At 44.4% G+C, this 23,236-nt stretch overlaps 1 protein-coding gene across 1 annotated transcript in view; it reads right to left on the minus strand.

Annotated features, from left to right (window-relative positions):
- The window catches only part of FER1L5 (fer-1 like family member 5), a gene marked incomplete at both ends in the record, with an annotated part of 107,134 nt that overhangs the window by 34,420 nt on the left and 49,478 nt on the right, over window positions 1–23,236 (minus strand). Inside the window, 12 exons of the mRNA XM_081333394.1 lie at window positions 496–657; window positions 1,117–1,215; window positions 2,803–2,964; window positions 5,263–5,444; window positions 8,005–8,082; window positions 9,268–9,409; window positions 11,415–11,588; window positions 12,628–12,791; window positions 15,205–15,307; window positions 17,717–17,831; window positions 20,503–20,666; window positions 21,430–21,561. Of these exons, the coding sequence (XP_081189520.1) occupies window positions 496–657; window positions 1,117–1,215; window positions 2,803–2,964; window positions 5,263–5,444; window positions 8,005–8,082; window positions 9,268–9,409; window positions 11,415–11,588; window positions 12,628–12,791; window positions 15,205–15,307; window positions 17,717–17,831; window positions 20,503–20,666; window positions 21,430–21,561 (1,677 nt within the window). The remainder of the gene's footprint in view (window positions 1–495; window positions 658–1,116; window positions 1,216–2,802; window positions 2,965–5,262; window positions 5,445–8,004; window positions 8,083–9,267; window positions 9,410–11,414; window positions 11,589–12,627; window positions 12,792–15,204; window positions 15,308–17,716; window positions 17,832–20,502; window positions 20,667–21,429; window positions 21,562–23,236) is intronic.

Genomic DNA, 23,236 nt, shown 5'->3' on the forward strand with positions numbered 1-23,236 from the left:
GTCGAGTGAATGTGGGCTGGGTACACGGTCCTGTAGTCCCACGGAACTGCATGTGGGCTGGGGAGGAGTCGCTGTGATGCCATGGGAGGGTATGTGGGCCAAGCTGGGGGTGCTGCAGCACTGTGCAAGTGTGTGCAGCTGGGGAGGGAATGCCTGCTATGAAGGATAAGAACCTTGGGATTTTGTGCTCTGTATGGTCTCCTTGAGAAAAAAGTGGTCGGAGTGACTTTATTTGTGGGAAATCAGCAGAGAAGGTTGCAAAGAGCAATCATGTGACAATGGGATGCTGCAATTGTTGTAAGTGTGAGCTGGTGGCCAAGTGCCTGGATTGCAACCACATGACCATGGGGTGCAGCAACCATCAGAATTTTGAGGACTGGTTGTAAGTACCATGCATTCGGTGCTGTCACAAGCGCTGAAGAAGCGCTTGTTAACCAAGGACTGCTGGTATTCTGCTCCTCCCTCAGTTTCTTAAACTTTGCTTATGTAACTCACCACTTTCATGAGGTAGATGTTAATTGAAAAATTGGGGTATTCTTGGAAGTTCCTGATGGTTGTCGTCTGAATGGACTCTCCTCCGCACTCTATGATGAGGCTAGGATTGTTGACAATCATCAGATTGTAATTCTTCATGTCTCGAAGACCCCAGGCAAGAATCTATGGGGAGATTGGCAAAATAGTCAGCTGAATCTTCCATTGATTGGGTATAAGATTCCCCCTCCCCGCAGTTGGTCTTAACTGTTAATAAAATCTCCTGGTCAGAAAAGGGGCTAACAGAACTTTATGCTGCTATTTGAAGAATGGGTGGAGAGGAATTCAGTTCAGCAATAGGAAAAGATCCTATTGTAGCCTACAAAATATAAGTGCTTGGTGAGGAGCCAGTGGAGGAAGATCATTCTTGTTGTTGCTCGCTTTCTCCTGTTCCAAAGCTTCCTTCATAGCTTCCTTCATAGGTGAAGCCTGTCACTCACAGTGGGGCTTGACCAGAAAGAGAGATTCATAGGATGGAGCTGGATTGCTGGGCCTGTCGCCATTCTTCCATTCCCAGGATACCTGTGGAGAAACTGCCTGCCAACCAAGACGTCTGGAGCCATCTGAACTGGTTCACAAGCTCACCTCCACAGCCATCAGCCTCAAGATGGGCCGGATTCCTTTGGGGATTGTGTAAACGCCATCTTTCCAAGTAGGAGGTGGAAGTTTCCCCATGGATCCATCCTGGAAGAAGAAAAGGGAGAACCTTCTGAAGTTGGGCACCATGGCTTTCAGATGAAAGTGATAGAACCATCCAATCGATCAGAATAGAACTGGAAGGGACCTTGGAGGTCTTCTAGTCCAACCTCCTGCTCAAGCAGGAGATCCTATACCTTTTCAGACAAGGGGCTCTCCAATCTCTTCTTAAGAACCTCCAGTGATGGAGCACCCACGATTTCTGGAGGCAAGCTGTTTGACTGGTTAATTGTCGTCACTCTCGGGAAGTTACTCCTTAGTTCTAGGTTGCTTCTCTCCTTGATTAGTTTCCATCCATTGTTTCTTTCTAGCCTCTTGGTGCTTTGGAAAACAAATTGACCCCCTCCTCAAATACTGGAACACTGCTATCATGTCCCTCCTAGTCCTTCTTTTCTCCAGACTGGCCATATCCAATTCCTGCAACCATTCTTCAAATGTTTTTGTCACCAAGCCCTTGTGATTTCGATTCTATGCCTTGTGATTTCGATTCTATGCCTCTATTTATACAACCAAGGATTGCATTAGCTTTTTTGGCTGCTGCCGCCCACGGCTGTCTCATGTTTAAGTGATTGTCCATTAGGACTCCAAGACCCTATCCTCCTGTGAAGAATCAGAATTACACATAAACTGATTTATTGCTCAATCTATACATAAGATCTAGTCAACTAACAGTTGGCAGTAAATTGGTTCTTGATAAGAGTTAATGGAATTCAAGAGGGACTGGACTTCAAAACTAATCAAGAACAGAAGCAAGCTGGAATTAAGGAGAAACGTCCTATCATTGAGAACAATTAACCAGTGGAACAGCTGGCATTCAGTCATTGTGGATGCTCCATCACTGGAGGTTTTTAAGAAGAGTCTGGACAGCCACTCATCTGAAATGGTATAGGGCAGGGGTGGGCAACCTTGGCTCTTTTATGACTCATGGACTTCAACTCCCAGAATTCCTGAGCTAGCCATGGTATAGGGTGTCCTTCTTGAATAGGGGGCTGCACTAGAAGACCTCCAAGGTCCCTTTCAACTCTATTCTGATTCATTTGTGGGCATGTAGCAATTCTAGGCTAAGTCCTCTCTTGGCTCTGCCAGCTCTTCTCCTACAACACCACGCTGAGCAGTATTTGCAAGAAAAATTACTGGCTTTCAGATGCAGGCATACAACCCTGGCAGAATCTTTCTTTTTTTCCAAATTTTTATTAAAGTTTACCATAAGTTAAAATACAAACAGAAACTAAGAAAATTAAAGAGAGAAAAAGAATAGTGCAGAAAGCAGTAAGAAAAAAAACATAGTGTCTTTTTTCATTGCAGTAGAATAGAAAAAAAAATACAGAATCAACCTTTTGCTTTACATTTCTAAATGCTTCAAGCCTTTTCTGCACCATTTGACTTGGAAAAGATCACTCAGTTTCATGATCACATCCCCTTCCTCCTTTTCCGAAAATGCCAAGGTTTGCTGAGAAAAAGGATCAATCCATTGCTCCCTTTGACAATGTGGTGCTATGTACTTCTGACAGTTCCTCTGGGGGGTCCTCAAAACCTGGAATGTGACTTTTTTGTTGTTGTTGTTTTGTGTTTTACCTTCCTGTCCAAGAGAAGCTCAAAAGCAGCCATGAGATAACCATTCTCCTCTTCGTTTTTGGTGATAGAATACTTCTGGAGACGGGGTATCATTCGTAAGTTGAGGTCCAAGCACACAGATGGAATACAGGTGCATCTTCCCATGTAATCATTGGATCTGGCCTATCAGAAAGAAGTGATGCAAAGCGGATAGGTGTGTGAACAATGTAACCGAGGGCAAAAAAGATGCATCTGGGTGTTGGGTACGATAATAAAACAACCACCCAGATGCAGAAGACATTTAGGGATGTTCTGTGTAGGGTTAAATGTTCTGTGTAAAGTTAGATGTTCTGTGTAGAGTTAGATGTTCTGTGTAGAGTTAAATGGCATGGGTCCAGATTACCTACGGCAGCACCTGCTGCCGGCGTCAACCTCCCTCCGTCCAGTGCGCTCCCACAGAGTAGGCCTCCTCAGGGTGCCTCCGATCAGAGAATGTCGATTGGTGGCCCCCAGGGGGAGGGCGTTCTCTGTGGGCGCACCAGACCTATGGAACCGCTTGCCGGTTGAGCTCCGGATGGCCCCTGACCTTCGCTCCTTCCGACGCGATTTAAAAACCTATCTATTTGAACAATCCGGCCTGGTCTCATGGGTTTGGGGTTTGGATTCGGTTTTAACATAGTTTTAATTATTGTATTATATTGGGCATAATTATTTAATCTTTTTTAACTTTTGTATTTATATTTTGATATTTATTGCCCTGTACACCGCCCTGAGTCCTTCGGGAGAAGGGCGGTAAAATTTTTTTAATAAATAAATAAATAAATAAATAAATGTTCTGTGTAGAGTTAGATGTTCTGTGTAGAGTTAAATGTTCTGTGTAGTTAGATGTTCTGTGTAGAGTTAAATGTTCTGTGTAGAGTTAGATATTCTGTGTAGAGTTAAATTTTCTGTGTAGAGTTAGATGTTCTGTGTAGAGTTAGATATTCTGTGTACAGTTAGATGTTCTTTTTATCATCTACGAGGCACATCTTGAAATGACAAGAACCAGCGGGGTACAGTGGTGAAGATTTTGAAATAAGACCAAGGAAACAGGTTTACATTCTGATTCAGTCAAAGAAACTCTTGGTGTCATCTGGGGCCATCTTGCCTCAGTGAGTTCTTCTTTTATGGATAAAATAAATGGAAACTCCCAAGGAGCTGGTCTGAGGATACAAATGGGAGAGAAATCTAAGAAAGGTGAATGAATGTAACTTTCATGAAGCAAAGGAATAAGTAGCTGAGGGAATATTGGTACCTGAGAAAATGGAAGCCATGAGAAAGAAACTCAGAATAATGTCACCTTGATTTTGTTAAGCGTAACAAAGTGGGGGTGGGGTGGGGGGAAGAGAGAAAGTCGAGGCTTTCAAGATTCCACAGTCATATCCTGCGATGGTGGTTTTTCCCCCCAATTTTGACAACTTCAAGATGTTTGGATTTCAACTCCCAATATTCACACATCTTAAATTAAATAATTAGATTAATTACTAATAATCAATTAATAATGTAATTAATTACTTCACATTTTTATTCAATTATTTAATTACTTAATTAAAATTAAGTAACACCAGCTGCCTGCAATTAGTGCAGGTTCGCATCCCACCAGGCTCAAGGTTGACTGAGCCTTCCATCCTTCCCAGGTAGGTAAAATGAGGACCCAGATTGTTGGGGGCAATTAAGCTGACTTTGTAATAATGCCGCTTGGGGGTGTGTGAAAGCCCTAATAAGCAGGCATATACATAGAATGAAGGCTACTGCTAAGCTTGTAAGCCGCCCTGAGTCTTCGGAGAAGGGCGGGTTATAAATGGAATTAAAATAAAATAAAATAAATAAATAAAATATAGAATACCATTACATTCTGTAATGTGGTGTCTCTCTTGTGGGGAAGTTCATAATTATGGTCATTTTGATGGAGAGAGGGAGGGAAGAATGGTTTGGGGAGCTGAGTCCTGGAATCATTAGTCCTTTGGAGTTTAGGTGAGTAGAATGACAGAAGGGAAGCAAAGGAAAGTCTACAAAAATCTGAATATTGATTAGCACTAAGTTAAAAATGTTTTGGGAAAAAAGCCAGCTTTTCTTCATCTAAATTGGATGGTTAAGATGTCCCACAGATGTTAGGCTTCAGACCAGACATGGTCATGATCCCTCCAAGTTCAGAGACAATCAAACTCTGCATAAAATCTATACTCTGACTTATTTTAAACAGGATGGTTGAATTACATGGGCCTCATCATCCAGTACATACTCTTGATACTCTCAGGCTAGATGGTACAACTGGAGAAGTAAGCCGACATAATGTTGGAATTTCCTGGAAATTATTGTAAACCAAAAATAGCAAAATGCCAAAGTGACAAGGACTGAATCTCGACAGGGTCAGTAAGCTGTGACTTATTCTGATGCTCACTTTCTGTTCTTGTCAGCCAGTGAAAAGTCCCAGATACGTACGCTTGAATCATAGTCAAAGATCTCCACGGCCACAATGGGGGGGTCCTGCGCAGTCCCTTGAGGGTCTCCATAAACCAAAACGTCTTCAAACAGGAGGGTCTCATCCCAGCAAGGGTGCAGTGTACCATTGATAATGTGGGTGCATTGGCTCACATGAAGGAAGGAGACATGAGCCACAGGATCTGTCAGACACACAAAACCTCACTTCACTAAAGTATTTAATTCGCATCCTGCCTTTACTATTTTATTTTTTACAAATAACCCGAGGTGGCAAACAAATCCAACACTTCTTCCTCCTCCTTTTTCCCTACAACACCTGTGAGGTGAGTTGGGTTGAAAGAGAAGGACTGGCCAGCTGGCTTACGTGGCTGTGGTGGAACTAGAACTCAACGTCTCTTGGTGATTGGTTCAAAGTCACCTAGTCAACTTTCATGCCCAATGTGAGACTAGAACTTGCTAGTATGTTTGCTCCAAAGTCACCCAGCCAGCTTTCATGGGGATCATTCCAGATGAATGGCTGTCCAGTCTTTTCTTAAAACTTCCAGTGATGATGCATCCACAATTTCTGGAGGCAAGCCATTCCACTGGCTAATTGTTCTCACTGTCAAGAAATTTCACCTTAGTTCTAGGCTGGATCTCTCTTTAGTGATCTTCTAAGATGAGAGTTGAACTCACACTCTCCTGCTTTCTAGCCTGATACCTTTAACCACTAGACCAGGGGTAGGCAACCTCAGCTCTTTTATGACTCATGGACTTCAACTCCCAGAATTCCTGAGTCAGCTGACTCAGGAATTCTGGGAGTTGAAGTCCATGAGTCATAAAAGAGCCGAGGTTGCCTACCCCTGCACTAGACCAAACTGGCTCTCTTCACTTCCTTCTTCTTTTCTTTTCTTCTTTTCTTTTCTTTTTTCTTTCCTTGGACTTACATATTCTTCAAAAGGCCTCTGAGCATTTTGCATTCCCCTCTGACAGTAAGAAGGGTAAAAATCAGAACCAAAACCTAACAACGCTTATCTGTCCTGTTCTTTGACAGCGGTAAATTGAAATTGAATATAACACCAATTGCAATTATAAAAACTTCAGGAACAATTCATTATCAAACAAAAAGCCAATTTCTGTGCTGCTCAGGGCTGTTTTGAAGTAGAGTGGCTAGAAATATAAAGAGAAATGCAATACCAAGAGAAAGATGTCCTCTCGTACATTTTATAAAAAGATGCTCGTCTGTCTATAACACAGAGGCTGTATTTGTTCTATCTGTTGCTTCCTTGTGCTTATTTCCAGTTGTGAGAAGATGTAAATCCACTCTATTCAACACTAGCCAGATCCCATCTCAAGTGCTACGTTCAGGCATCTCACTAACAAGGTTTACTATTTTGCTCAGTATCTTCTCGTTAGATCCTCACATGATAAGTTCATTTAGCTACTTTATTGCTCATGCTTATTTCAGAGGAATCTTCCCAGACTGATAGTCTGCACGTAGACCAGACTAGATAAGTTTCAATAGCATTCAAAGGAAGGGTGTGTGTGTCAGATCTTGTTCTCTTATGCCCAGTGCTTTTTTTGTAAAAAAAAAAATTGCTGGAACTCACACATGTCATACAACCTGTCTTGCCTAACCTACAAGGTTCCATCCCAAAAAAGTGCCAGAACTCCGTTCTGAGCGTTCTATGAGAAAAAAAGCCCTGCTTATGCCTATATAAGGATTCCAGGCTAATTCCCTGCTTCACCTCTCCCCCAGGCTCAGCCAGTCTTTCCTTAGTACTTCTCCTGAGACTTAGTTTCTAGTCCTTTTACTATTGGTAACCTAAATTTAGTTTCAGATTTGGAGAATGTCACCAATAAATAGTAAAAGGAAGGACTCAAAATTAACTCTTACGAGAAGATACTGAGGAATCTAGTAAGCCTCAATAAGACGATGGGAAGAAAATGCTTATATTTATTTATTTATTTATTTATTTATTTTATTGGATTTGTATACCGCCCTATTCCCATAGGACTCAGGGCGGTTTACAGGGCAGTTAAAACCATGAATACAAAAAATAAAAACAATTAAAACAAATTAAATTCAAATTCTTCAAGTCCAGGAAATGGAGCTGGTGAAGAAGCTGAGAAGTCGGTAAACTATTATTCCAGGTGGTAAAACATGGAGTAACAGTCTTAAGATAGAGGAAAGAAGATTCTAGCTTTCTCTGGAAAATTTCCAAACAATAGGGACAATTTGACAGCGGAACCAAAGACTCAGAGAGGAGGTGGGTTCTCTTTAACTTGATGTGTTCATGTTAAGGCTGGACAACCATTGGTCAGAAGGCTTTAACCTGGATGGAGGGTTGGACATTCAACCTTCCAAGATTATGATTCTAGGATCTTTAGTCTTATATAGGGTTCAGGACTGTCCAAGAATTTAGATTTGGATAGCCACATTGCGTTGAATTTAATTCCCTTTCTGTTCCTTCTTCTGGTCTAGATAGTTCCCCATGGAGAGGACTGTTCTTTCCATAGAAAAGATGGAGATACATAGAAAAGCTGCATTAAGTCAGATTGACTTAATCCCAGCATATGGGGAGGAATCTAGATCAGAAAAGCCATCAACTTCTCCCAACTTCAAAGGAAGAACAACACTTATGCCTTTGCATGCATCTGAGTAAATGAATAGGGATGTTCACAATAGACAGACACGAGGGAAGGGTGAACTAATTTTATCTTAGCTGGGTGTTTAGGAGACATCTCTTTTATGATGCTTACCTGCAGTCCCTTTCACAATGCTTCCCAGGAGGTCCCTAGCTTGGTACATGTAGCAGCGCAACTGGAAATACACTGGACCTAAAAAAGCGGGGAGATTTTTTATGAGTTCAATTTTTCTTCTGGCTTCTTTAGCATCGTTTCCCAAAATGATACTTTATCAGTTCTCAGAAGGCCCTTTGGGAATCTTAGAATTTTTAGGTTCACACTAATGGTATACTTGGATTTCAGTAACACATTTGACAAAGTAGAATTTCACAGCCTACTTCTTGGAAAAATGTGGGATAGACAGCATCACCACCTGATGGATTCATAAGTGGCTGACCAACCCCACTGAACTTCTAGTCTTCAATAGAACGGTATCTACATGGAGGGAAGTAAGCAAAGGGGTACCCCAAGGGTCTGTTTTAGGCCCAGTTGTCAGAACCCATTCCTATTTCATTTCTATCTATCCCCTCTAACCCAAAAGCAAATATCACCTTTCCCTGGATTCTGCCATATACCCAAGGGGGAGGGGTGATGTGCCCGCGGGTTTATTGCCTCTGCTTCCTCTATCTGCTACAATGTAACCTTTTGCTTTCGTTTATTGCCTTTGCTTCCTCTATCCGCTACAATGTAACATCTTGCTCCCCTGCGCTATCTCTCTCTCTGAATTTATTTCCCTAAACCTTCAGATAGAACAAGGGAAGGAATAAAGAATGTAACCTCCATGCCTGGTCTATTTCTACGATCCCAGAGGAAGGTGTGAAGAGCCGTAAATCATCGCTGTGTGATCTGGAGATGGACCAATGTTATCTCCCCTTTTCCCACGATGGACCCAATACCTAGGGATTGGTCATCACACACTGGCCGGATGGACTATGGGGCGGGGTCTTGCCTGGGGATACCTTAACCTATCATTCTGCAGGGAAAATCTCAGATCCTGTCTATTATGCCTGCTATCAACTGCTCTTAATAAAAGTTCCTGTTGGAATAATTCGCTTCCAAGAGTTCTGCTTTCTTAAGTTGTGGGATTGAAGTGGGTCCTGACACCAGTACTCTTCGATATCTTCATAAATGGTTTAAATGAAGGAACAGAAGAGGAACACATCAAATTTGCAGCCAGCACTAAGTTGGATGGTTTTCAAAAGGATACGTTGGACACCCTTCGTGGCTGTCCTTATATGAGCCAATCTTCCCTAACACTACTGGTTGGGTCTTCTAATGTGTGAAAGCCAACTCCATCTGAAGGACCTCAACTGGAGAAAGATAGTTCTGGGAACTCACTCTTGAAGACGCAGAAGAGAAGAGGAGTATTCATCTTCAAGAGACTTTGTGAAGCTGTTGGTTCTAATTCAATCTCCTCTTTTTCATCTTTCCTTCCTTCTTCAGGTTTTCTTTTTTTCTGTTGGCCACCAACCTCCACTCCCTGAAATAAAGGAGATATTCATAATGCTGGGCAAGGAATACCCCAGTGCTGTTACTCTTGGGGGATTTATGGTCTAAGATCCTCCCAAAAGGTAATGCCAAGGGCTAACCCAAGGTACTTTTTCAAGAGGCCCCTGGACTTCCTTGTTTTTCTTTGAAGACGTTTCGCTTCTCATCCAAGCAGCTTCTTCAGCTCTGGCTGGATGGTAGGGAATGGAAGGATTTATACTCCTTGCAGACAGCTGGTCATTTGCATTCTTTTAGAGAGTTGTTGAGGCAACCTGGAGGTTTATCTGTGTTCTCCGGGTCACCCGAGTAGTGCAAATGGTTGTGGAGCCTTCTTGGCTGCAGGATTTTTTCTTCCCTGTGTCCCTTCCCTGTTGAAGGCAGGCACAGGCTGTTGGGGATGAGTCTGTGTTGTCCGCATCTCAAATTGGAGCAGAAATGGTTCCTGTAATCTGCAATGTTTTCTGGAAATCTGTTCATGCTCCCGCATCCTTCGAAGGATGTTCATTCCAAAGTACATAACTAAATGTCTATGGAGATTCTCAGTCATCCAGGTCATGGTTGTCCCAAAGCAACTGGACTTGCTTGTATGAGAAGTGAAATGTCTTCAAACAATAAGAAGAATGTCCACATGCCACCTGAAAAAGTGCCTTGGGACAAGGTGGCCGAGAATCTCCATAGATTGCCAGGGGCTAAACAGATCTTTCTCCAGAAGGAGCATCTGCTTTGCCTTGAAGTCCAGGCCAATAAATAGTGCAGGTTAATTCACCTAGACTTCCTGATATGGAAATTGCACATGGGTGCTTAATATCGAGAGAGAGAGAGAGGCTTTTGGAGGAGTTGGTGGTGGCAGCAGCGTGCTCCAGGGGTGAAAAGAAGCAAGGCCTCTTTAAGGAAAAGGTGGAAGAGTCAGGATCAGAAAAAGGAAAGAAGGCGAGGTTGTCGGAATACAAGCGAATTTGAGGGCTAATCCACATGGAGCCCCATTTCCATCTGTCCTGTTTGCCATCGTTCACTCCCTAAGAGACTAAAATGGACAATGTGAAATTTGAGCGGGCCACGAACAAGGAGTATATATTGGAGGTGGTGACCCTTTGAGAGCTGTATGCAACGAAATTTCATTTTGATGTATGCCGATTGGTGTACATTCAAAGTGACAATAAAGTTATCATCATTTGAGTAAGGATCTGGATCTCTTAAGGAGGACAGATGAGACATTGTTTGCCCTTGAATACCAACTTATGTAATGTTGTATTTTCAAACCAGTTCTTGCACCCAAACATAGTATCTTTCAAAATCCGCCCTTTTCCAAAAGTTGCAAGAATGGGGCAAAAAAAATGAGGCAGAGAAGAGTTTGGACAAACAGTGCACACTTTGATGAAAATAAGGGATAAAAAGATTGTTTAAGGAAGATTGTTTGCAAAACTACATTAGACAAAATTGGAAAAAAAGATGCATGTTGGAAGGAATAAAAGTAATCCATTTTCTGCAATCACACAAGGTCTTCACTCCTACCCAAAACATACAGTATATAATCTGGGTTTGAACAACCCAATAGGCAAGTGACAAACTAACCAAGATTCAAACATGTGAAATTTAGCTTGTTGCCAGAGAGACCATAGCTAATTTTTCCAGATGCCAAATTTATCCACCAGTTCCCCCAAAGTTCGGAGCTCAAGGGTCAAACCTAACCACTCTAGTGACCTGGATAAACTCAAAACTGATCTATACAGCAAGGAGGCAGGCCACAGACTGCCAGGAGAAAGAAACTTTGAGAAAGCAAAAGATTGAATTTGGCTTCTCTTTTTGGCAAGGAAATTCCTGGGGAATGTCCCTGCCAAAAGGAGAAGCCAAATTCATATATAAAGACGGAGATTGCAACCATGTAATTGAAGTCCATCCCCTTTTAATCACTGCCGTCTTTTTGACACACGCACACACACACACACCGCTGACAACCCTGGTTGTGTAACAGCTGCTGAGCAGCTGCCTTCTCTTACCAAGGAGCCTTCCAAGTAGAAAATGGGGGCCACCAAGCTGGGTGCCACAGGAGCAAGCTTCCTGCGCCAACAGCGTCGCCGGAAAACATCATCCGACTGCCTCTGGAGGTGGAATCTCCAGCCGTAGAGTGGAGCATATTCCCAGACACCCTCTTTCACTTTAACGTCTGAATGCTGCAGGAACCACAGGGAGAAAGTCACTGATTGTGAAGTCTTATCTTAGCCAGAGTTAAGCCCTGCTCAAGTGGGTAACCCAGAGAGGTAGCGTGGCCAATGATCGGAGTTTTGCAATTTATTTATTTATGGATATCCCACTTTTACTATTATTCATTTTGGAAATAAGGTGGAGAACGTTCCTAATACTCTTTCCTCCTCCTCCTCTTTTCCCCACAACAGCAACCCTGTGAGGTGGAGCTGGGCTGACTGACTTTGGGCCAACCACCAGGAGACCCTGTGTTCTAGTCCTGCCTTAGCCTTGAAAGCCAGCTGGGTAACTTTGGGCTAGTGCAATGATGGCGAACCATTTAGAGACCGAGTGCCCAAACTGCAACCCCAAACCCACTTATGTATTGTCGGGTGCTGGATGGCCGTGGCCCATTGGGTGGGTGTGGCCCATTGGGTGGGCGTGGCCCATTGGGTGGTAATGGCAGACTAGGTGGGACTAAAAAGTTCAATCAATCAATTCCAACTTTACGAGATCTTTTTTTTCCCCCGCAAGAAGTTGAAATTGATTGATTGAACCTTTTTTTTGCACACAGCAGCAGAGGCCTAAAGCGAAAAGGTTTTATAAAACCCAGCTGAAGGCCTGGGACTGGGGTGAGGGCGCACGTGCCCACAGAGAGGGCTGCGCATGCCATCTGTGGCACGCGTGCCATAGGTTCGCCACCACGGGGCTAGTCCCTGTCTCTCAGTCCAGCCTACCTCCCTTTTTTTTGTTGTGGGAAAAAAAGGAGGAAGAAGATTTGTTGGATATGTTCACTGCCGTGAGTTATTTGTAAATATAATAAAGGTGGGATAGACGAGCTCCATGCTAAGGCTACCATCTTGTTCAGGTTTCCCAGTGCAGTCTCCTTAGCAGCACTCTGGGTCAAGCCTGCCCTCGACTCAGGCCGCCCTCCACTGGCCTGGGAAAATGTCCTGGCTTCCAAAGTCCCCCCTTCCTTCACCAGTGACTTTCTGCTGGACAACCACCCCCCGGGTTAAGATTCGGTACCAGCTGGAGAAAGGCGGCCATCTGGTTTTCTCGCGTCTCCCTGCCGAGGTTCCGGAAACGCTTCCTCAGCCAGCGTCGCCTCCGCTGCGTGTGGTAGGTCTTCTCAGCTGCATTCCAGGAGCGAGGAAACTCAGCCGGCGGGATGGCAATGCCGTACTCCCACCCTGAGGAGGAAAGAGGCCCGTAGGCAAACGATGGAGCAACCGCTGCAACGCTTCCCTTCCAACACCGCCGCCTGTTAGGGATCCACTTAGAACTGTCAGGCGTGAAAAACCGGGATCCCACCTGAAGTTTCAATTAGATGGATTGTTTACTCATGCCTGTGCACAGGAATAACACTACAGCCACACTAGGGGCCAGTGCATTTTAATCCATATTGTGTGGCTGTAGTATGATCATTTACCCTTGTGGGAGGAGATTTTGCAGTATCCGAAGCAGAAACAATTAGATTCTGCAAGAGCCTCGCACCATATAGCATCAACCTTGTTAACTCTCAAGAGTTTTTCCCCCACTATGTATCCTAAATGGTTTGTTAAGTATTTAGAATGCACTTGCTTAAGTCCCAAACACGGGACAAATCTTATTGTCCCGTGTATGGGACTTAAGCAAGTGCATTCTAAATACTTAACAAACATTTAACACATATCTCCCTTGCTTCTCAGCTAACAAAGAGAGACAGCCTGTGGTCTAGGGCACAGGTCTGCAACCCACGGCTCCGGAGCTGCATGCAGCTCTTTCAGCCATCTCCTGCGGCTCCCAGTCCTCTGCCATGTGCAGTCCCCCCCCCCCAAAAAAAAGTGGGACTAAAAAATTTCAACCAATCAATTCAAATATGCAGGGTAGGTGCATATCTCGCCTTGTCTCCACTCTTCAGTCAAACCCTGTTCTGCACATGTGTGCATGTACGCGCATGCACACACATTTTTTGCGGTTCCCAGTTTTTCCTTTTGTGAGGGAACCAGTTCCAAGTGGCTCTTTCACTGTTTCAGGTTGCTGACCCCTGGCCTAGGGGTTAAAACAACTGCTTAAGATGCAGTCGGCCCAGGTTCGAATCTCAGAAGGGTATGGCTGACTGATGAGAACAAATAAGTTTGAAATGATCATATCTGTCTCCCTTTATTCTTTGTTAGCAAGCCAAAAAATTTACACACACACACACACACACACACACACACACACACACACACACATAAATATAAAAGGGACGCGGTGGCTCAGTGGGTTAGGACGCTGAGCTTGTCGATCGGAAGGTCGGCAGTTTGGCAGGTCGAATCCCGAGAGCCGCGTAGCAGAGTGAGTGCCTGTTATTCGTCCCAGCTTCTGCCAACCTAGCAGTTCGAAAGCACGTAAAAATGCAAGTAGAAAAATAGGGACCACTATGGTGGGAAGGTAACAGTGTTCTGTGCGCCTTTGGCGTCTAGTCATGCCGGCCACATGACCACGGAGACGTCCTCGGACAAGCACTGGCTCTTTGGCTTTGAAACGGAGATGAGCACCGGCCCCTAGAGTCGGAAATGACTAGCACGCATGTGCAGGGGAACCTTTACCTTTTTAATCTATATATTATAAAGGTTATCTTATCTTGTTATTGTCTTTATTTCATCATCATCATCATCATCATCATCATCATCATCATCATCATCATCATTATTATTATTATTATTATTATTATTATTATTATTATTATTATTATTATTTATTGCTTTGCGTGAACACTGAGTGCTTCTGTACTAGAGACAAATTCCTTCTTTTTCTAATTCCACTTGGCCAAATAAAGTATTCAGTTCAATTCAATTCAATCAACTCAACTCACGGTTAGCACTATTTTGGCACTAGACAACAGAATTCAGGAGGGGTTGGACTTAGTCCGTTTGTGGCTATGTAGGGACTCTAGGCTTCTTTTGACTCCACCTGCAGGCTCTGCCCCTCCTTCTCCTACATCAACCCTGCAATGCGAGTAGAGATGGCAGAAGCTGTGTTCCAATGCCAAAATGCCTATTTCGTCATTTTCCTGATTAGCAACAGAAACACCCCTGTTCATGCAGGGCAGAACAGAACAGATACGATGGGCCTTTCAAGAGTCATTACTCTTTTCTATTCAATCACCCTCCTATCCTCCTACCCAGAGGAAACCATAAGACAATATTCATGCATTGGGTAAGGTTTGTATATATTACTAGATTTTTTTTTTTAAAAAAAGCGCCCTGCTAAATCTCCCTCCAGAACTTTGATGGATGGTCCCCAGTCATTTATCTCCCTAATATAAAGTAAAGTAATCTTTATTGTCATTTTTTTACTGTGGGCACAACGGCACACATCAAAAATGAAATTTAGTTGCCCGATCTCAAAGTAAAACACATACATGACACACACCTAAAACACACTATAAACAACATATGTATAGACCCACACCCCTACATATACGTAACAATAAAATATTAAATACTGTCCATCTTGAATATGTATAATATGTGCCCTTCCCCTCAGTACTTTTCTTTCAGCTTAAAACTGCTTCAATTAAATAGCTGTGTTGTATTTCCCAAAGAAATATCTATCTAGCTGTAGCCAAACACTTGCCAGCATCGTCCACGGCTCGATTCACCTCCACTTTCCATTCTTCCACATAGATCCATCCAGGAGGACACAAAATGTCTTCTTTCCGGGGAGTAGGAGCACCGCTCTAAGAAGGGCAGGGAACAACACAGAGAGTAGAAAATGGGAGGAAGGAAGTCCTAAATGTGTATTTGAAATGCAACAGCCCAGAAGCCTGCAAGACCAGTGTGCAAACTGGCCACCAGCATTTGGGAAAACTTTTAAAGAGCTAGGAACGTCTTCACAGTTGAGTTTCCGAACCATGTTTGGGGAAAAAGTGGTAGAGTTCGTTAAGATTTCCTGATAGGTTGATAGGAAACAAACTTGTGGTGGGAAGATGAAAACAGAACAAGAAGCAGGAAAGGAACAGGCCACCCAGGAGAAGCATATGATGTGAGCGAGGAAACCTGTTGGACAAGGAAATGTTAGAGTTAGAGAGCCTGCGTATGGAGTTGTTTTGAGTTAGGAGACATTCGGTCAGTTGATAAAGCTCTTTGTAAAGTCGCGTGCTTCACATAGAGATGGACACAGAGCTGGGGTAAAGATGAGTTTATTCTGAACAGAACGATCTGGGGAAACAGGGAAGCCTGGCATCTATTTGTACCTGCCCAGGTGGATGGCATCCAATCAGTTCAAACCTGGGCTTCCTGCCAGTGCAGGTGACAATGGGTGTAGATTCTGGCTTCCCACCAGGCTGACCATGCCTGGGGCTGTCAACAGCTTAACTCATTAGGCTTATCCTGAGTGAGCAGTTATCGCCCGGAGCTGTCCAACCCCTCTGCTGATCTGCACCATCAGCCTCCTGCTGTGCTGTCCTTTGTGTATGCTGGGAGGCATACACTGCACTCTTCATCATTATTGTTAAGGACACATTTTGGAATCTGTCCTCTCTTTGTTTCTTCCCCCTTTGTTTTATTTCTCCTAGGGGGGAAGCCAGGAGGGAGAAGAACCCTCTTACTTTGGGCCTTGATGATTGGATGAAGATATCTCAGATGTCATTTTAATTGGAAAGCTGAACAGAATGGTGGAGGGAAAGTGCGACGAGTCCTCCCAGGTCAGCCCTGTTTTGAGCAATCTGGGAAGGCAAGTTTGGACGATTGAAGACACCCCCCCCAGAAGACCCAATACATTGTTATGTGCCGACTGTAATATTTTTGGAGACATCAAATTGCCTGGCCAACCTTGTCTAGGCTGAAAAGCTAAGCAGGAACATAAAAGTAAACAGTTGAAGTTTTACGCTACGACCTTATGCTACTGCACCAAAAGGAGTTGGAAGTCAATGCCTTTCTTTATCTTTTCCCCTTTCCCCTACAGTTTTCTCTCTTCCCCTCTCCCTCCCTTATTTTCCCACTATCTTCGTTTTTCTTTGTATTTTCATCTTTCATAATTTTGATGAAGTAATAAAAATATTTTGAACCAAAACCTAAGCAGGTTCATATTTGGCTAACACTTGGATGGGAAACCTCTGTGAAACACTTGAGCGCTGCCAACACTGAGAAGTCTAAAGACATCCAAGAAGAAGCCACTGGCATTGTGGATGTGTCAATCATCAGAAATCAAGGGAGAATTTACATTTAGAAGGCTATTCCAAGGATTGGACCTAGTTCAGGGGTAGGCAACCTTGGCTCTTTTATGATTCATGGACTTCAACTCCCAGAATTCCTCAGCCAGCCATGCTGAGGGGAAAGGGAGAGGTTTCCAAGCTGAGCCGTGCTGGCTCAGGAATTCTGGGAGTTGAAGTCCACGAGTCATAAAAGAGCCACGGTTGCCTACCCCTGACCTAGTTAGTCTTTGGGTGGGAACTCTTGAGGTTCTAGGCCAGGCAGTGAAGTCAAAAGAACTGCTTAGAAAGGAAGCAGGAGAAAATCTCCTCCATATTGCTGCCAAGAAAATCTTATGCATGTGTCCTAGGAACTAGCTGGACTAGAAGGAGACTTTCCTTTTTAAGACTGTGAAAGCCTTTTGCTTTGAAGATTTTGTACAGAGCTCACCTTGAAAAAGAGACACCCTTGAAACACATGCTGGGAGATTTTGTATGCTCCATTTTGGGTCTTCCAGTTTCCCCCCTCCCCCAAGGAAAAGAGCCTTGGTGGAGCAGTGGGGTAATGCCTCCTTAAGTAACACCAACTGCCTGCAATTAGTGCAGGTTTGAGTCCCACCAGGCTCATGGTTGACTCAGCCTTCCATCCTTCCGAGGTAGGTAAAATGAGGACCCAGATTGTTGGGGGCAATAAGCTGACTTTGTAAAATGCCGCTTGGGCTCCCCCGAAAGCCCTAATAAGCAGGCATATACATAGAATGAAGGCTATTGCTAAGCACATTGATTTGTGCTTCTTAGATTGTAAGCCACCCTGAGTCTTCGGAGAAGGGCAGGATATAAATGGGATTAAAAAAACCCAAACACTTTCAGCCATCAAAGAGAAGAGACATCCCCCGCCAGCAATCCTGGCTTACCTTCTTTATTTCTCTTTTATAAGTTTCAACCTGAGCCACTCACCGCATTGCTGTAAGGGATCTTGGCTGGTTTCCATCGATGGCCAGATTGTCGACTCTGGTTCTCGTAAACTTCCTGCATCACTTCAGAATAATTGGTCTCTTTGTCCAACAAGAGCCTAGTCAGAAGCATAGTACAACAGAAAGCTTGTGCTGATATCAGTGGAAGCGCTTGCCTTCTGGAGTTATGGCCCACTGGGTGGGTGTGGCTGTGGTGGTAACGGCAGGCTGGGTGGGACTAAAAAGTTCAATCAATCAATTCCAACTTTGCGAGATCTTTTTTTTTCTGCAAGAAGTTGAAATTGATTGATTGAACCTTTTTTAGTTTTTGCACATGGTGGTGGAGGCCTAAAGCGAAAAGGTTTTATAAAACCCAGCTGAAGGCCTAGGACTGGGGCAACGGTGCGTGTGCCCACAGAGAGGGCTCTGTGTGCCACCTGTGGCATGTGTCCCATAGGTTCGCCACCACGGGTATAAGGTCTCCTGCAGGGCTTTTTTTGTCACAGAACGCTCAGAACGGAGTTCCAGCACCTTTTTTGGATGGAACCTTGTAGGGTAGCAAGACAGGTTGTATGACATGTGTGAGTTCCGGCACCTTTTTCTTTTACAAAAAAGCACTGGTCTCCTGCCTTGAGCAGAGGTTGGAATAGAAGAACTCTAAGACCATTTCCAGCACTATGATTCTATGATTCTTACCTCTGTCGAGCTTACTTTATTTAGCACTTTCTCAGCATTATGGATAAGTCAGGTTTGGTTTTTTAAGATTAAGGATTTTTTTTTTAAATTTGCATTAACATTTTAAGTGTTTTGACCATACACATGTACACATTTTGGGGTCATTTAGCCTAATGTACACGGTTTCTGCACACATCTTTCCCTAAATTCTTTGATGGTGATCTCTGATTGTTTTCAGGAATGGCTATTCTTTTTTAACATCAATAGATCACCTGTAGCTTTGAGTTCTGAACATACTGCTGCGTCCTCTTATTCTTCTCGGCAATAATCTTCTGAAATAGGCTGGGCTGTTTGCTGGTGGGGCCATCAGATGAGAAAGTCTCAAGAAGAGGAGCCATCAGTGGGAGGGATGTTTGAGGGAAAGCACATGTCTTGAAGGACAGACCTTTCTCCCACGGAAGAGAAAATAGCTCGGCTTCTGGACTCGGGTGAAAAGCAGGGGTGTTCAGCAAATGGGCATTATGGTCCAGACAGAATGCCTGGGCATCACCATGACCAAAAAATGAAGGAAGGGGGTTAGAATCTAAAGAAGGGACTTCTTAAGCCAGCTTCATTTCCAGCTGGTTTATACCCAGGAATCACACAACTGATAGCTACAGTATGAAAAAAATAAAACAAAACAATTTTAAGATGGAACTGAAAGCTAAATTTGTACTTTTGTTTCTTAGAATTTTCTTCTTAGCCCTTTCAAAAAGTAGGTTAAATTATAAGTTTGGGTGTATCTACGTGAGCACTTAGCACAAGCACTGCAGTTTTATGCTAAAAAAGATTTGTAATAATTAGAACTTTCCCAAGGGCTATTTGCTGGGATTTAACCCCTGAGGTTTGAGCTTCCAGTAAAAGAAAATATATGTAGCTCAGGGTTGAACTATGCAGTCCTTGGTGCCTTGATGATGTTACATAGAAACATTTTCAAGCAAACAACCCACCTTAGAGAGCACCAAGGACTGCACAGTTCTAAATTATTACTTTTACGGAATTTAACTTCCTTGCACTCTTTTTTTCAGCTTCCGTTGAAGCAGTCTTTCCCAACCTGGGCAAATTCCAGGTGATAGACATCAGCTTCCAGAATTCTTTAATCGAGTTAAAAAAATAAAAATGGGCAGAGCTAACTTTTTGAAGGAGAACTTAATTCATTTGTGCCTTATCTTATCTGGATGCTTCCTCATAAATGCTTCTCTGCACGGTGCAGAGAAGAGCAACAAAGATGATTAGGGGACTGGAGGCTAAAACATATAAGGAACAGTTGCTGGAATTGGCTATGTCTAGTTGAATGAAGAGAAGGGTGAGGGGTGACATGATAGCCGTGTTCCAGTATCTCAGGGGCTGCCCCAAAGAAGAGGGAGTCAAGCTATTCTCCAAAGCGCCTGAAGGCAGGACAAGAAGCAACGGATGGAAACTCATCAAGGAGAGAAGCAACCTGGAACTAAGGAGAAACTTCCTGACAGTTAGAACAATTAACCAGTGGAACAACCTGCCTCCAGAAGCTGTGAATGCTCCAACACTGGAAGTTTTTAAGAAGAGACTGGACAGCCATTTGTTTGAAATGGTATAGGGGTTCCTGCCTGAGCAGGGGGTTGGACCAGATGACCTCCAAGGTCCCTTCCAACTCTGTTATTCTATTCTATTCTCAATTTAGTAAAGAAATGGTAAAGGGTGACTTCCGTTCTATTCAACAGTTAAGATCCTGTCCACAGGTATGCAATCAAAGCTCCATCCATTGGCTGGCATCTTGATCTTCCAGATTATATCCCATGGATACCACTCTTTAGACACAGCTTTGTCGATGTCTCCTCAGAATGCCCCACTTTTGGGCCATCATTTCCATCTGTTGTCCTACTATTTGAGACATCCTGCAAGACTTGCTTTGCACACTATTACTTTGATAGTTTGTCATTTATTAAGCATTTCTTCACTTTCTCCTGTTCTCCACGTTTTGGGATTTATGGTGGACAGGTATTTGAGACCTTGTGAACCAAGGACATTTGTGTGTGTGTGTGTGTGTGTGTGTTAAAGACAAAAAACCAAACGCAATTATTAAATCCATCAGCTCACCTCCTTTGGGGTTCCACAGCCCACTCGCCATCCCATTGCCAACCGGTGGGTAGCTGGAACTTGTCTTTGGGGAGGCTGACCTGTCCAGTCACATCTGAAAAGTTGGGGTGCGGCATAAGATCCATGACTCCCCATATTCCGTGTGTTTTCTTTTGGTTTTCATACTGAAAACATCAGAACACAAACCCTCATCCATGGGCCAGTGCTGGGATGCCTTCTAGATTGTTCTTTCCCGCTTTTGGGTTCCTTCCCTTAGATATCGCCATAGGGCAGGACTTGGCAGGCTGGCCTTCCCCAGGGCTGCCCTGTCTTTTTGGAACAGTTTCCTTCTCCCCCCAAGATTAGCTAGGACAGTGATGGTGAACCTTTTAGAGACCGGGTGCCCAAACTGCACACCAAAACCCACTTATGTATCGTTGGGTGCTGGGTGGGCATGGCTCATTGGGTGGGCATGGCTCATTGGGTGGGCATGGCCCATTGGGTGGGCGTGGCTGCAGTGGTAACGGCAGACTGGGTGGGACTAAAAAGTTCAATCAATCAATTCCAACTTTGCAAGATCTTTTTTTCCCCACGAGAAGTTGAAATTGATTGATTGATTGAACCTTTTTTTGTCTTTTGCACATGGCGGCAGAGGCCTAAAGCGAAAAGGTTTTATAAAACCCAGCGGAAGGCTTAGGATTGGGGCGACAGCCCACATGCCCACAGAGAGGGCTCTGCGTGCCACCTGTGGCACATGTGCCATAGGTTCGCCACCACGGACCTAGCATGAAAATGAGCCCCAAAAATATAAAGTTGTTCTGCATTCTGCATTCCATTCAGTGACCTTGCTAGCTAACCAGAGATTTGAATTCAGTTCCTGCCAACTAAGAGCATCCTGGATTCCCCCCCCCATTCCCGCCCACCCCGAACTCTCCTGCCTCATCTCACCGTTTCCGCATAGACGGCGATCCTCCCTTCACAGCAACTCATGAAGTCTGCGCAGTCGGCCATCCGCCCCATCCACATTCGAACCCGGAGCAGAGCCGGGATGGGGCTGTAATTCATTTTGCTTTGCGTACCCTGGAAGGTGGGTGGACGAAAAGGAAAGCCTTATGCACTTCACGTTCCTTTCATCATTAGGGTTGCGAATGACTTGTGGGTCTTAAAGGCTGGCTGGATGTGGCCCTGTTGTTTCCCATCGCTTCGGCAAAGCCTGGGATATTGCGAATCCTTGACATTATGCAGGCAATCAAAGAACGTGACTGACACGGAAACTCAGAATGGAGAACCCCTCGAGCAGGGGTAAGCAACCTTGGCTCTTTTATGACTTGTGGACTTCAACTCCCAGAATTCCTTAGTCAGCATGGGGGAACTATGTCCCCCTCATGACTCGTGGACTTCAACTCCCAGAATTCCTGAGCCAGCGTGGGGGAACTATGGCCCCCTCATGACTCGTGGACTTCAACTCCCAGAATTCCTCAGCCAGCGTGGGGGAACTATGGCCCCCTCATGACTCGTGGACTTCAACTCCCAGAATTCCTGAGCCAGCGTGGGGGAACTATGGCCCCCTCATGACTCGTGGACTTCAACTCCCAGAATTCCTGAGCCAGCATGGCTCAGCTTGGAAACCTCTACCTTTCCCCTCAGCCTGGCTGGCTCAGGAATTCTGGGAGTTGAAGTCCACGAGTCATAAACGAGCCAAGGTTGCCTACCCCCGCATCATCTTTGTTGTTGTTACAGGTAGTCCTCAAATTACAACTGCAATTAAGCCAAACATTCCATTGCTAAGCAAGATGTTTGTTAAGTGAGTTCTGCCCCATTTTACGACATTCCTTGTGACCGTTGTTAAGTGAATCACTGCAGTTGTTAACTTAGTAACAAGGTTGTTAAGTGAATGGCTCTCCCATTGACTTTGCTTGTCATAAGGTCTCAAAAAAGGGGATCACCAGGATCCTGGGATGCTGCGACCGTCATAAATATGAGTCAATTGCCGAGCGTCCAAATTTTGATCACGTGACCGTGGGGATGCTGCAAGGGTTGTGTGTAAAACGGTCATCAGTCACTTTTTTCAGTGGCTGTTGTAATTTTGAATGGTTGCTAAACAAATGGCTTGTAAGTGGAGGACTGTCTGTATTAGCCTTCAAGTTAGCCTGGAGAATTCCCTGCAGTCTTTTTTGGGAACTTTTTTGGAAATGGTTTTCCCTCGTCTCCTCCTCCTTCTTCTTCCTGGGCTTGAGAGGGAAGGACTGGTCTGAGGAAAAAAGGGATGAAGGACAGGTAGTCCTCGACTTACAACAGTTCGCTTAGTGACTGTTCGAAGTTACAATGGCACTGAAAAAAGTGCCCCAAGCCACAGCCGAGCAAGACACCTGCCTGCCCACCCGGTGGCGCTCTTCCTCCTGTCCGAGGTTTTCATTGCTGTGAGCATTTCTGTTGAGGATTGGCAGCAGGGGCGGGGTGGGGGGTGTTTGGTTTTTATTCCCCCACCCCATTTTCTTGTAGGAGGTTTTGGTCACTTCACATGACCCTGGGACACTGTGACCGTTAAAAATATGAATCAGTTGCCAAGCATCGGAATGTAAATCACAAGACCCTGGAGATGCTGCAACATTCCAGCTGATCGGCGCTTCTTCTGGGCTCAGCAAAAGCACCAGGATCAGCGCTCCACCTGGAGCCTGGCGCTGATCCTGGTGCTTCTGCTGAGCCCTGACAGCCCTGCAGCTCTAGCTTGTGTGTTGCTGCCTCTGGTTCAGCT

This window comes from Vipera berus (assembly GCF_964194415.1).
Source record: "Vipera berus genome assembly, chromosome: 8".
Taxonomy (NCBI): domain Eukaryota; kingdom Metazoa; phylum Chordata; class Lepidosauria; order Squamata; family Viperidae; genus Vipera; species Vipera berus.